Source organism: Pagrus major, chromosome 16 (genome assembly GCF_040436345.1).
Source record: "Pagrus major chromosome 16, Pma_NU_1.0".
Classification (NCBI taxonomy): Eukaryota; Metazoa; Chordata; class Actinopteri; order Spariformes; family Sparidae; genus Pagrus; species Pagrus major.
In genome coordinates, this window is record NC_133230.1 from 8832812 (window position 1) to 8847986 (window position 15175).

The 15175-nt window shown below is 41.7% G+C and overlaps 1 protein-coding gene across 1 annotated transcript in view; it reads right to left on the reverse strand.

Moving 5' to 3' along the window:
• Positions 1-131: 131 nt before the first annotated feature.
• Positions 132-15175, reverse strand: part of sptb (spectrin, beta, erythrocytic) — a 44605-nt gene continuing 29561 nt past the window's right edge. Inside the window, exons 22-37 of the mRNA XM_073483048.1 lie at positions 15041-15130; positions 13953-14243; positions 13478-13608; positions 13009-13213; positions 10977-11200; positions 10580-10730; positions 9801-10045; positions 8322-8460; positions 7871-7955; positions 6850-7046; positions 6639-6721; positions 5605-5668; positions 5093-5349; positions 3783-3956; positions 3538-3580; positions 132-3073 (exon numbers count right to left, since the gene is read on the reverse strand). Coding sequence (XP_073339149.1) covers positions 2882-3073; positions 3538-3580; positions 3783-3956; positions 5093-5349; positions 5605-5668; positions 6639-6721; positions 6850-7046; positions 7871-7955; positions 8322-8460; positions 9801-10045; positions 10580-10730; positions 10977-11200; positions 13009-13213; positions 13478-13608; positions 13953-14243; positions 15041-15130 — 2571 coding nt within the window. The 3' untranslated portion in view covers positions 132-2881. The remainder of the gene's footprint in view (positions 3074-3537; positions 3581-3782; positions 3957-5092; positions 5350-5604; positions 5669-6638; positions 6722-6849; positions 7047-7870; positions 7956-8321; positions 8461-9800; positions 10046-10579; positions 10731-10976; positions 11201-13008; positions 13214-13477; positions 13609-13952; positions 14244-15040; positions 15131-15175) is intronic.

Genomic DNA, 15175 nt, shown 5'->3' on the forward strand with positions numbered 1-15175 from the left:
CCATCCTCCATGCAAGTTTTGTGAAAATCCATTCTGTAGTTTTTGTATAATCCCGCTGACTTATCTAACCAACCAACAAACGGATATGGGTAAAAATCTGCAAAGTACATAAAAATGTCAAATCCAAAGTGTATAGTTTCTGGAGTTTATTTTAAAGTTTATTCTCTCAAAATGTATTTGATATTTCTTGTCAACATTTTTTGGATATTTTACATAGCTGGAGAGTACAAAATGCAGAGTTAAAAACCACTGAACAGAAAAAGGCAGGTAGGAAGGAGTGGAAAGAGTGGAAGAATAAACAAAGTGGATGGAGGTGACAGAGTAGGAAGTGTCGTGACCAATAAAAACAAGACTGAATAAATGTGATGAGTTTCCGAAAACCATTTCCAGGTGCATTTATAACAGAGAAATTGGACTACTGGTACTCGTAGCACAGACACGATGTTGTTCTTTAGACAGTCAGAGATTAAATAATTCATTTGCTCCTTTGTTGGTGTTAATAATCTAGACAGAGATCATCATTTCTTCTTGAGCTGAACGGTTTCATTATCTTTCTGCACACGGCGTCTATCGTGTCAATGAGGTCACTTGAGTTGGATCGAGCCCAAAGTGCAAGGCAAGACGGCAGTGGGAGAGTGAATGCTAAAGTAAATGCTGTTTCACATACTGTACATACTCCATATTCCCTGTATGCCTTTGTCGATTTGATTTTCCTATGCTATTATGGCTTTATTGTTGAACGTAGCAAATTCTCACTCCCTTCCTTCTCATCCCTTTACATTCATATCGAAGACACACTCCCTCAGCTCCTTACTGCTACTGTATGATCCTCGGCATAGATAAAGAGCGTGCCTGGTCCTGTTTGGTGGTTTGGAAAAGCAGTCAAGAATCACCCGACCCACAGCTTGTCCTAGACTTTGGCTGGTACTGTAGAACTTATTGAATAATGATCCAGGCTCTTTTTTAATGCTTTTAAAAGAGCACCTGATTTAAATCAAATTAAAAAAAATAAGTTTGTGAGATCAGAGGGGTGTTTCATAAGTTAAACCAGGCATATTTCAGCAAGTCGGGCCTATTTGTTTCAGAAAAGAGGCTTAAAGGATAAATTCACCCAAAAATGAAAATTCAGTCATTATCTACCCACCTTCAGACTGATGGAAAGTCAGGTGAAGCGTCGTAGTCCACAGAAAAATTGCCCCATCTTGTCCTCTTCTTCTTCTGTTGTTACAAAACCTCCCCCGACTTTCCATCCGCATGGGGGTGAGCAGATAATGACTGAATTTTCATTTTTGGGTGAATCCGTCCTTTAAATAAGTTTGCCCTAGTGTTACAATCAGCCTATCAGACTGAAACACGTGTTTTCTTTGAAGTTCCTCCCTTACCACTGTTCTGTGAGTCAAATATGACATTTTGATATGGGATACACTTTTTTACATACCTCCATTAACGTTTCACTGTAATTAAGGTGAAGCAAAAACAACTTCTCTTTTTAAATGTCACTAAAATAAAATTAGAAAACAGACCTTCAGAAATTGAAGTATTTCTAATTAAAGGGCAGCAGGCAGCCAATCTGAAGGAATTTAAACAGTACTTTCACCAGATGGAAGCTATTATGTCCTTGTCCAAACAAAGAAGCAAAATCATGTTTAGCTTTTTAATGGTATCTTATTTATAAAAGGTCTTTTTTGTTTATGGCGGTGGTTTTGTTTATTTTTGCTGTAACACTTTACTCTCCACGTTGTGTTAAATGTGCAGCTCTGTGGCAGCAAATAAAGCAGTTGTGTCTCTATCTGTTTGTTTTCTTCATTACGAATTAACCTAATTATCGCTTAATGTCTCGCCTTTAGGAAACAGATTTGGTTCAGTTCGTTGGATTCATTTCAAGTCGGGCTTTGCTCAGTAAGACCTGCCACCTTTTATGAAACACCCCTCAGATCGATGCTGACACAAAACATTTGGACACGTGTGTCTCTACAAGCCAAAGTTGAAGACAAATAAGGCAGGTCAAGTTGGTCTTGATTGAGGGTTTAAGATTATCACAATAGCACCATTTCAAACTAACGTAAAACATACTTCATGCATCTGTAGATATATAAACTGTATATGTATATATGTCGATGAATAGATATGAAATCTAGGGTTCAATACACAAGTGTTGAATATATTTCAAGTTCACAGAAATAACTACTGCCACAGTTATGCTGAGAATACAGTCTGAGCAGATCTGTATTCAGAGCTGACTGATTGTGGTGTCTCATCAGTTAAAATCTCAACAGTCAAACCCTTCACAGTGCATAGAGCATTTAGTTTGCATGCCTGCAATTAACACTTGGTGTGTGTGTGTGCACTGTACAGCACTGCACTAGTCTTTACACCGCATTTACAAAGCTTTTTTAAATTCACTTCTCTGGGTCCAAATTCAAACAGCACAGTATTACAGTTCACAACCATTGTATAAGGCAGATTTAGTAGAGTACTCTTTTTAGTACTCTTGAGTTCACCCTATGTTCATTACAGGCCTTCATATCGTACATAGCTGTGTTAAAGCATGCCATACTGAAGCGAAAGTTGCAGCAAAAGTAAGAAAAAGAAAAGTTTTACAAACATTCTTTGGTTGAGTGTGAAAGGAGCATTCCTGTGCTTTAATTTAATGCTTTGAATTTGGCATTTGTTAAAAAGAACACAAAAGAGAAAATAAAGTGGACCTTTGCAACGATACACAGGCTTAAATACAGGCAAAGAGTGATTGCTTTAACCTAAACTACAATATTTCTGTCAATCCTCGCAAAATAATATAAAAAAAATCTAGTGATAAAAAGCTCGCTCTGACTGATTGTACACAAATACTACTTTTTCATCCCAGTGGCCTTCCCGTCTCCTTTCACTTCTTCTTTGCGAAGCGACTAAACTTCTTCTCCTTCTCTTTCTTGGCAGAGCTGGCCTCGGGGAGGGCAGTTGAGGAGGAGGGAGCGGGCAGGGTGTGGGCTTTGGCCCCTGAGGGCCCCGACGCCTCCTCGGCTGCCTGGGGCATTACGGCCTTCTCCATGGCTTGGCTCCAGCGCTGGAGCTCCTCCTGAAATTAAACACAAAAACACACACCAGAGCGGCTTACAGAGGGAAGTCCACCTCCACAGGGGCAGTGTTTTTGTTTCTCTGTCTTATTGAGTAAATGAACAAGTGGAGGTGGCCACGCATTTAACAATGAAACTTTCAATATGGTGTTTGTGAGGCTAAATCAGGGTAATAGATGAAAACCCTGTAGGTTAAATATCTCGCTAGCTGCTGTTTAAATGGTCAGAAATGTGAATAACCTCATGAATGCTACTCACATAAATAACCCCACCAGAATACTTAGAAACAGGAGGACACATCAAACTAGAACAGTTTATAAAATGAAAAATGTATGAAGCCTGTGCAACATTACACCCCGTGACCCCTGCTTTACATAGGGTCAAAGGTTACACAAGTACAGAAATTCTCATGCAATTCATAGAAATCATTTAAAATCATTTATTTCTTAGCGGTTCCACAACTCACCTCGTCTTTACACTGGAACAAATATTCACTGCCGTCTCCAAGTCTGTGAGAGGGAAAGAAAAGCGGAGTCAAATATGTTACTTAACATGAAATTGGCAGACCTGCAAAATAAAGTGTTCCTTAAACTCAATTTATTTATTTAAACTTTATTTATTTTTATCATTAATCTCTTTGCAAGAAAGCAAACACAGTCCAAACATGTTGAATTTCTCCTTTAACAGTCAGACAGCTGACAGGGCTCTCACCGTAGTTTGCAGACGTGCTTCTTCTTCTTGTAGGTGCTGAGAATCTCCCAGATGGCGTTACCTAGGGACAAGGGGTCCTCGCCGTGATACGTCACCCCATGGCCAAAACTCTTGGCGTCCTTAAAGACAGAGAGCTGACCCGGCTTCAGCACACAGTACAAGTTTATCCATGACCTGAGAAGAAGAAGAGGAGGGGGTGGGGAAAATATGGATCAGTTCAGGTAGCTAATCTCTGGCAATAATGCTAAATCAATTTAATTTAATCTCAATTACAAGAGCTACGACAACATCACCGCCCCATTAAGACTCAATTCAGTTAATTGCTCACTTCTCTGGAACAACTGTAAATAGTTTTGGATTGCTTGTGTATGAATAAATTGACTCAGAGCAGCTAGCAAGATTCATTTTATCTACGTTCCCCATTTTCAGATTAGGATTAGATCTATGTATCTTTTGGTTGTGAGATTTCTTATACATAAGTGAGTCTGTGATTAATAACTCTGCTGAGGGCATTTCCATATTATGGCTTACTAAATGTATATTAACTATAACTTAAAGATCCCAAGTAAGATTTCATGTGCGGGGGGCCTTAAAGAGACAGGCACCAAAACGCAGCGTTCAGACAGAGGATGAATAGAGGTGCTGCAGCAATGGACAGAATGAGAAAATAATTGTGTTTTTCAAACATTAAGGTGTGTATACATGTAACACTTTTTAGTTGACACACAAAATAAAAGTATGGACTGAAAATATAGGACATTTAAGACTCACAGCTGGCAAACATGCAACTACAGAACCACATTTCCCTCACATCATCTCACATCTGCTGTCTAAAAATGACTTCACCACTGTGTTTGTAAACTTTACCTCCTTAAATCAATGTATGTAAGGCCTTATTTTACATTTTTGCTCCGTAGCTTAAATGTTTTGACTGAACGCACGCTGTAGTTAAAGATTTCTCGGTCTTCTTTAAACACCATTCAAGGCAGCCATCCTTTCATTTCTTTCCAATCTCGAAACTTGCTTGAGTCCTTTCATCCATCACAAAGAAAATGAACTCTGCATCCATTCTCACTCTATTGCTTTTCTCGGATTGATTTTAAAAAGCCCGAGTGAAATATGTGAGGCAACGTGGAAAAATAATGCACACTTGATGTTCACTGTGATGGATGAAAGACGGCAAGCAATTCTTCAGGGGTGCTAATAGATTTTCCTAACACAGAGAAATTAATGGAAGCAAATGAATGTCTGGAAGGGATAGTGGATGGATATAAAGACTACAATGCTGTGGTCCTTTTCCTATAATCTACCTATTTGAAGCCTTCTTTCCCGAGCCTTCCACGTCGTGTTTGCGTCCCAGCATGCCCTCCTGCAGCACCGTCTGGGCCCTGAGGGGCTCCATGGGCATGGTGGCAGCTCTCTCTGGTTCTTTCGGCATCACCACTGAGACTGAAGGCTCCAGCTCCAGAGAACCGCTCTCTCTCATTTCCGACTCAATGGGAACTGTGGAATCACCGGCCGTCCCCTCCAGCAGACCTGAAGTGGGCTCAACTGCACCAGAACCAGACTGGAGCAGAAGAACCAAGACGGAAACAGAACGAGGAAGGAGAAAAAACATGGATTCTTTGAAAATAGGAGAGCGCAGTGCAAGTTCTCAAAGAGTCAAATGTATTCTGTTTTAGACTGAGGAAGCTCTTTTAAATAAGAAAATGGCACAGAACAGAGGCTGATTTTCTTTTTTCGAAAGTGTTCAGTCTCTTAAACAGAGGTCCCAGCGTGATAAACTACAGAGGACAGGAGTTAAGTGAGTGCAGCTACTAACCAGAGTCTGTTCCTCAATAGTGTAAAGCTGCGAAGACTCCTCTACAAAGCCGGTGTCTTCTCTCCTGGGGGAAAGAGGGCAGCATGGGGTCGACTTTTAAAACAGCGGGTGAGGAACAATGAGTTTGTGTGTATGTATAGAGAGAGAGACGGAGAAAGAGATGTCTGTGTGACTGCGTTAAAGTTTGAGATTTGCAACGTTCTGTGTTTATAAATAGGAAATAAAGTCAAATGTCACAATGTGCAGTGTCATTCCTATTCATACCTTTTTAGCCACTTGCAGCCTCTTTACTCAAACACTTACAGGTGACGTCAGCTAAGTTCATGAGGGCCTAATAGTTTTTAAAACAATAGAAGTCTGTGGCTGGCCTTTTCAATTAGTGGCCCAAATCTGGCCCAGAAGCAACCTCTGAATGAGCCATTATATATAAATCTGATATATAACAAACTATGTAAACCTACAGTATATGTCCCTGTATGTCTAACACATATAGTCTTATAGATGTGTTGTACATATAGGCTTCCTTCTCATCCCTGTCGAGCACTGGACATCTGCAGTACTGATTGGGCAGGATGAACGGATAAACTGTCTTTCACAAATGATCATGAATCATGTGTGACACATTTACAACCACGCTCAGTAGCTTTTCAAATCATTTGGACGAGGACAAGTGCTCTGCCGAAATGATGAGTCTGTCAACCCCGAAACGTAAAATTGACAATGAAAAACTGCCTTCAATGGGCTGCTGAAAATATCTGGTCCATTTCCTGGATTTAAAATATGGCCCAATTGAATTTGCAATTGAAAAGCCTTGGTCTATAGCATAGAGGAGTGAGAAACATCGGGCTTCACAAGGACAATAATGTTAATAGGATCAGTTCATTCTTGGTTGTTTTTTCACAATGGATTTGTTGACAGTGAGAAAACATTTGTGATGACCAGCACCAATTAATTCAAATGTCTGTGTTTATAGGTGTAATGGTGCATATACAGTAAATGACTGTGTGCATGTCTGTATGTGTGTGTATGTGTACCTGCTGTCCTTATCTGAAAGTTGGCTGTCTTTAATGAACTGCTCCATGTCTTGTTGCTGATTCCTCAGCTCCAACAGCTCCAGCTGCAACACATTGGTGAACAGGAGTCAGTACCTGTTCTGTTATTTGCTTCTACATCACATTACTGCCATCATCTTCAGCCTTCATTAACTAAGCATTTGTTGTTGAAAGTTGCCTGAGTTAATCATACTGTAGTGAGGCGCTCCAGTGCAGAGAAGCGCTCTTCCCAAGTGGCGGTGGATTTCTCGAAGGCCTCGTGCCTCTTGAGGAGTTTCTCGACCTCGTCCACAGTGTAGCCCAGGTCTTTACTGGTCACGTAGGGCTCCTGAGCGATCAGCCAGGCCTCCGCCACCGAGGCGTCCCGTGCAAACTGACACACCTCCAGCACTGAAGTAAAGACGGGGGTCAGTGAGAACATTTTACAAAGTGATGACATTTGTACAAAATAAGGACCTTTTCTAAGAAGTTTTTAGAAGATGAGTACACGCGTTGAGAAGGAGGACATTTTGTAAAATGCGGACATTTTCGCAGGTGAGAAAGTATGGGCATTTCTAGAAAGTGAGGACATTTTTTAGAAACTGGAAATCTTTTAGAAACTGAGTGCATGTTTTGTTTTGAAAAGTGACGTGTTAAGATGGGGAGAACATTTTGAAAAGTGGAGGGCTTTTGAAAGAAATAATATTTTCTAAAAGTGAAGGCATTTTGTAAAATGGGGACATTTTCACTAAGTGAGGAAAATTTCAGGGAAAGTGAGGACATTTTGTAGTAAGTATGGACATTTTTAGAAAGTGGGGACATTTATAGCTTTTTATCAGCTTTTTCTGTTGCTGCCCATCTAGTATGAAGCAGCCTTTTCTCAAGACTTAAACTGGCCAATTATGGAGGTTTATAAAACAGATGCGCATATTGAACACATATTGTGAATATAGAACTCTAAGTTTTTGTTTAAGGATCCATCTGGTACAAGAGTAAACACTGTCGTAGAACATCTTTGTTTTCATCACAGACTGTTTTAAAAAGCCAACAAAGATGCTTATTGGAGACTGAGTGTTTTGTTTTGGCACTGATCTCTCTAGTGTGCAAAGGTTTGCACAAATATGAGCTGTCACATCGGTTAGTCATATGTTTTTCTGGCAGTTTGGACCTGTGAAGGAAAAAAATGTATGTACAGGATTTGCTTTTAGGTTTGAGGTTAGCCTGTTTTTACTCACAGAGTCTGAGCCAGTCCCATCTGTCGTCCCACTTGTACATCATCTCCTTCCTTTTCTCCGTCAGCTGAACCAGCTTCTCCTTGATCTGGCACAAGCAGTTATACAGTGGCAGTTACATATCAGCACTATTAAAACAACTCAGCCCCAAGACTGTCTATTATCCTGCAAGAATTAGTATTGTGAAGTAATTAACCGCACGTTAGATTCAGGCCGGGGTCAATTGCTCATTTAAATTCTTTTGGCTTTTCCATTTCTAATTAGTGTTTGCTTTATAGTCTCCCTGATGAGTGTAAGATGAGTGGATTTTTTTTTCCTTTCGTGGCGATCCAATTGGTTCCATTATGCCAGACAAGAACAATCACTCCCAGAAAAGTAATTAAATCTAATGAAAGCGGCAATCTGAGGCCCAGCTGAGGATGAAAAGGAGCTGTCTTTGCTGCCGGGGCCTTACCTCAGCAGAGTCTCGGTGCTTGCGTGTCAGCAGGGTCTTGCCGAGGTCCATGCAGTCGGAGTATTTCGCTCCCCGGGCCTCAATCTCTGAGCGGATCTCCTGGTGGTACTTCTGCAGGAGCTCTACGGATGAGACGTCCCTAATGTGGAGGAGGGAGGGATGTCAAGTGATAACAGGTATTACAAGAAGTTTGACTACCTCTGTTGGTAGAGACTGGAACTACATGAGCAGGCAGTGTCTTATATCTAATAGAAATATACTGTAGATGTGCTCTAATAAGATAAACAGTCTCATAAAGGGATGTGTGTTTATACTTTCTGTTTTTAAACAAATTGCTTTTTAAGGTCAAATATTTACTTTTTCCTGAATAAGACAATAAAGAATATCACTTATATACATACTTTTATACATGTATTCATTTAGCCTGTGTTTTATTACTCGGTTGAGAATATCACACAGCAACGACAACAACAAACAAACCAACCAGCTAATAAAATGAATGTCAAATGTAAAACTCAATCCCTCGAAGGGCAAGGTTTCAGGTTTGTTTTCAGCTGTTTGAGTGATTTTATCCTTTGAAAAAAAAAAACAGCCTCTTGAAGTCTGGAAATTACAGAAATCAATGTTGATATAGTTTGACATGTTTTGTGTTATTTAGTCATTTATTTGTGCCTTCATCTCATTACCTAGTAGACGCTATTATTCTGTTTCCACCTCTATAAAAATAAGACTGATTTAACTCAGGTAAGCCCTATTTTGAGGCTGCTTTTTGTGTTTTTGTTTACCAACAAAAACATTAATGTCCAAATGTGTTGCTGACAATTGAAACTGATTTGAAAGTCAAACACTCAAAGGGAAAAGTTTCAGGTTTGTTTTTCTGCCGTCTGAATGTTTTTCTCTTCAGAAAAAAGAGAAACAGCCTCTTGCAGTTTGTAAATCAATGTTGATTGAGTTTGACGTGTTTGATGTTATTAATTAATTTATCTGAGGCTACATTTTATTACTCCACAGACATAATTCTTCCTTTTCCCTGTAAACATTGATTTAACTCATCTAAGCATCTATATTGTTTTTTTATTCTGCTTAACACAAAAAAACATGTCCCAATTTCTGTTGACAACTTAAATTCATGAAAGTAAAAAGTGAAACTGAAACACTCAGAGGGCGAGGTTTCACGTTTGTTTCTTTTGTCTGAATGTTTCAGCCTCTTGCAGTTTGGAAATGGCAGAAATCAATGTTGATACAGTTTGACATTTTTTGTGTCTAATTAATTTATTTGAGCCGACATCTTATGACTTAGTAAACATGTTCGAATTATTGTTGACAACTTAAACAACTGAAACACTGAGGGCGAGGTTTCGGGTTTGTTTTCCAGTTGTCTGGATCTCTTTGTAGAAAAAGAAAAGCGTCCCCTTGAACTTTGCCATTAAGATTAAATGTCCTGCCTTAAACTGAAGTCCTCGTCCTTGGTCTGCTCACCTGGGTTTCTCCTGAGTCTCTATCTGCTGGATGATGCTCTCCATCCAGGCCATCAGGTCTCGCACCATGGTGAAAAAGCGGAACTTCTCGGCCGTGTCCACCAGCTGTGCTCTGCGGCCGTCGCAGGCGTCCAGCAGGCCCTTCCAGGCTTCCACCACCTCCCTCTCTGTGGCCTGGATGTTCTCCGCTCTGCTTCCCGCATACTGGGCGTGAAGACGTGAAGCCGTCTCCTGGAACTGTTGGACCTGGGAGAAGGAGAATTAAGAGTTTGACACTTGAAGGCTGTTTTCACTTTAATCTGCTGAAGGAAGGAGAGTTTCTCTGTGCTCAACTTAAATCTGAGTTCAAGTCGTGTACGCAAGAGCAGGATTTTATTTAGAAGCCAGTCATGGTCCAATATGCAACTTCAATATGAAATTTGAAGCCTCAAGTGTGTGAACGCTGAGAATAGACTTCAGTAAAGTGGTCCAGAAGTCCAGTATTTCAATTTTTGAGGTTCATATATTCTATAGATCATATAGAAATATTTATTACTGCAGCTTTCATTTTTTTTAATATTATGAATTGATCGTTCACCCCAGAGCAAAGAGATGAAGAGGCTGATAATATTAAGCATCCCCCCTGCTGCACCACCGTTTATGGGTTCTCGCCCCTTGAGAAAACTTCTCACTGTTGCCTAAATATTGCAGCACTCTCCCCCGCCTCCAGACATGAATCATCACAGTTTGCCTCTTGGCCGCTGCCTGCTGTGTTCCCAGAGCTGATCCCCTGTGTTATACCTGTTTGCCTAGCGCGGTGATGTCTCTCTCAAAGGCGGCGTGCATTCGGTGGAAGGACTCAGCTTTACTGAAGTCCTCTCCCACGTCATCGGGCAGCTCTTTCTGCTTGTCGTGGATCTGAGCCACGAGTTCCTTCCCGTCATCAAAGTACCTTTTTAAAAAAAAAGAAAAAAAGGGTTCGATCTCTCAGTGTCTTTGGCTCTGTGTGTGTTATCGTCACACGTATCATCCTGGCAACTAAAATCAATGTAAAGTCGTCTTGTTTCAGTTGATTCTGTGTGACAGTGCAGACATTATGCTGCATTACAGGATTAGACATGTAATCCCACTGGCAACGGTTCAGATAATTGGCCGTCTCTCTGCTCCTGGTCTGCTACTTCAATACTGTTTTCCTTACTTGAGCAGTTCGTAAGATGTTGTGAGGAGCTGAGCGCGGGTGTCGATGAGCTCCAGCAGATCGGCCCAGCTCTCATTGATGCCGTCCTTCCACTCAGCCATGGTTGCTGCCTCGGTGTGGCCGGCTTCGATCAGGTCGTCTATTTTCTGGTTGACCATGTCCACTCGCTCCTGGCCCAACATCCCCGTCTCGCGTGCAAACTCTCTGAACTTATCCCTCAGAAGCTAAAGGGAAAAGACGAATGTGTTTTTAAAGGGTAAGCAAGAACAGGAATGTGCAAGTTGCAGTTTGATTTTGATTTGAAGCTGCACAAGACGATGTGGAGGTAATGAGCCCAAATGGCAACAAGAGGAAACCTTTTTTGACTAGAATACACATGAGTGCTTGAGTGTTCATCAAAACAGATCTCAGCTAACATCAAATGAAGCAAAAGACTAAAAGCAAAAGCATAAAATAGGCAAACTATCCTCTGGTGGTTTTCTCTTGTTGTGCTTGAGACGCTTTTATTGTTTCTTCGTCTGTTCAGACTTTTCAGGTCCCATAATTGTATGAATTGTAGTAAGCAAGCACACCTATCTCATCTTAAACAACTCCACACCCAAAATAACATGAAATCGGTTTACATAGAAGCACATAAATCACGTAGCTGTAAGTGTCTTTGGGCGACCCTACTGTATTACTCAAACCTTATAAGAAAAACCTTTCGTACAGGTTAATGCAATTCAAAGTGCTTTACAGGCGACTGAGCAGCTGATAATATGATGTTTACAAATGAATCGCCCTAATCAAAAGCCAGGCTAAAGAGATAAAGAGATAGCTTTTAGGTATACGTTTAAAAGCTCTCACATCCTCAGCTCGGAGTATAAAAAGCTGCCTTCCCTAAAGTTTTTGGATCAACAAATAAAGTTGTGCCAGAAGACCTGAGGTCTGCTGGTTTGGCTGCTCACCTACACATTCAACAGTTGCAGCAACAGTGGAGGTGATTCACAGCTCACACGGTCGAAGAAGATACTTCAAAAACCTTTTGTACCCGATTGCTGAATTTTGCATCAAAAACTGCACTCCTCACTGAGTCATAACATCCATAAATCCATATAGAAATAATAAAAAGATGCCTCTTATAACTCCAGAAGATGCCTGAGAATCATCATGTTTTTGAAGTTTTCTTCAGACATCCAGTGAAAGTGATGTCTTTACTTCCGTTAATTGAAGTCAGGAATGGCCGCTGGCTATTTTTGCATACTCTGAATGGTTCTTATTTGACAAAGTGTGAACAAAATGTAAACAAGCTAAATAACTCACTGGCTGAATCCAAATGTCCACCCACTGGACGTGCGAACTGAGCCCTTGCGAACTTCAGTCGTTCTCATTGTGATGTGTTCACTGTCATTACGTAAAGCCTGCAAAGGCGCGATGCTGCAAGGCTATATGAGCCGCCCACAGACAGGCCTACGGACTGGAATAATAAAGTGCATTCTTATTTACCTCTATAGCCTGTTCGTCTACATATTTCTCTATCATGATGTGGTTGAATATTTTTTCTAGCCTACATGATTAAAGTAACGTTTTAATTGAGTTATTGTTTATAAATCCATAACAGAGGCCTCAAGGGGCCCCTTGAGGCCTCTTGTAGCATGGATAAGCTGTGGGTTTAGACAGCCTCTGGGCCCTGGGAAGTCAGATATAGCCACTGCATCACACTCAACATTATAAATCCTGTTAACAGCCCAAAATAATTATGGGAACTGTAGTTCTTAACGCCTGTTTGGAGTGTCAGACTTTGAAGCTCCTGGTCTGGCCTGTATGTTGAAGCTTGTATTCATCTCTTAACGTCCCTCTGTCGGCAAGAAATAGTCTCTATATTTTTGAGATGACAAAAAAATAATAATGTGAAACATGAGCCCTAAAGTTTAATTCTAAAAGAAAACACCCAGGTGTCTTTTTGGCTCGCGGTCAGTCCAAGATAATTGAATTTTTTGGCCAGTTTCTCTTAGGGATTTCTTGTGTGTGCATGTGTTTGTGTGACTATTACCGTGACGTGGTCCAGGTCCTGGCCCATCTCCTGAGAGGAGGCCACCACGTCTCTCTCCGCGATCCACTGCTCCAGTTCCTCCACATCTCGGCTCAGCTGGAAGTGTTGGAAGGTGTGGTCCATCTTCTTCCCGCGGTCGTCCGCCAGCTCCTTCAGCCCGGCGTACTGCTTATCCACCTGGCCCTGTCTCCTGATGATCTCCTCGCTGCAGACGAGGTAAAGGGAGAGGACGCAAGGAAATGAGATGCAGAGAGGATGTAGAAAATGAGAAAAGGGCAAAGAGATTGGATTTAGGTTTACTCTAGATGCGGCGTGTGATTAGCATTCAGGAATTATCACATTTTACACGCTGGTCTCTCTTATCACCCTAAACCACAACTGACTGGGGCGGCGTGAGTGAATTAGCATCCTAACAAGGAGTTCAGATGTAATTCTCTCTGTGTGTGAATCAAATTATAAAAGCACAAACCCATCGGGATGGTCTTCAGCAAACATTTTTTGGGCACGGTCGGACAGCTTCTGAATGGAGTCAGAGTAGTCGTCCACAGCTTGCTTAAGGATCATGTGGCGCTTGAGCATCAGCATGGCACTCTGCTCGTCCTGGACAGATGGAGGAAGAGGAGGATGAGAAAGAATCAGGGGGAGGCAGGAGAAATTAATGCGCAAAAAGGGACCAGAGACTGCACATCAAAGCAAAACAAAATACTCCAAATGAGCTCTCAGTAGAGGGTGGCACTTATAAAAACCGTGTCAACTTAATTGAAGAAGCCCCCGACCATGTAATCATGTTAATGCATGCAGTGCCACTTGTTATTTGCACAACATGATATGCCGTGTTCTGATTTAGATAATAAGAACTGTGTTTCAGACATCTGCGGCCACTTCCCTGAGTTAATCAGCCTGCTTCGCTGTCTGTCACGAGCGGCACTCGATCTGCTCCTCACCTTTGCCTTTTCATCAGCGATCATGTACAGCTCCTGCTCGCCTATCCAGGCCTCGGCCTCGTCCGCGTCGTTGTAGTACTGCTGGGCCAAGTTGGAGCCGTTCAGCCTCTCCCTGCGTTTGGCCATCTCGTCCTGCAGCCGCGCCCACGCTTCCTCCAGCTCGTTCAGCTGGTCGGCGATCCGCTCTGCCTCCGGTCTGTCCTCTGCGCTGGCAGCCGCCGCCATCCTCCTCCCTCGTTCCAGAACTTCGTCGACGCGGGGCTGATGGCCCTCGATCTCTCTCTGCAAAGTCTGAAGGACAGAGAAGAGACAGTTATAGTAGAGGATTTCCCCAGAGGTGATGTTCAAGTGGCTCTAAACTCCCCTCCGCAACTACTTCTCAATAAAGAAGTTCAAACACTATCAACTCATGTCTATTCTTGTGATATATGGAAACTTGATAAGTATTTTGTGAGGTTAACAAAATCTTGTTTTCTTTGCTTTTGCAGTATAGTCATAAATCTTCACTGACAGTTGAAACTCAGTTTACTTCACAGTATTCTGTATCTCCACTGAGACAACATCAGCAGAGAAATAATCTGCAACTTTTCTGATAAACTATTAATCATTTCAGTCAAGTTAAAAAATTAAACTGGGACGCCCCGGTAGCTCAGTTGGTAGAGTGCGTGCCCCATTTGGAGTGGCTGTGTTGTGGCTTTGTTTTTACAGTACCTCCAAAGATAGACAGGAAACAGGATGACAGAGAGATGGGGATGACATGCAGCAAAGAGTCACAGGGTGGATCCTAACCCTGGGCTGCTGCGGCGAGGACACAGCCTCTGTACATGGGGCACACGCTCTACCAACTGGGCTATTGAGTCGCCCCTTTGGTGTTATTCTTTGTCACATATAACTGTACACTGAATCTCTTTGGGTTTAAGACTATTGCAGTATAAGCAGTTTCAAGAAGAAGAAGAAAAAAGAAATTCTGAGTTGCATTTTGTAGAAGCTAATCAAAACGCGCAAGTGAGATATTAGTGTCAGATGAATCCGTCCCAAAAAGGAGATTTACAGTGACATAACTCTTCTTAAACCGGCAAATCCCTTACCTGGTTCTTCTTATGCAGCATTTGCACAGTTTGAAGATTGTGGCCATGTTCTTGTGACATTGCCAGGGGCATCCTCTCCTCGATCCAGAGCTGAAGAAGAAGACGATTAAAAGGAGGAAGAAGATTGTGACAATG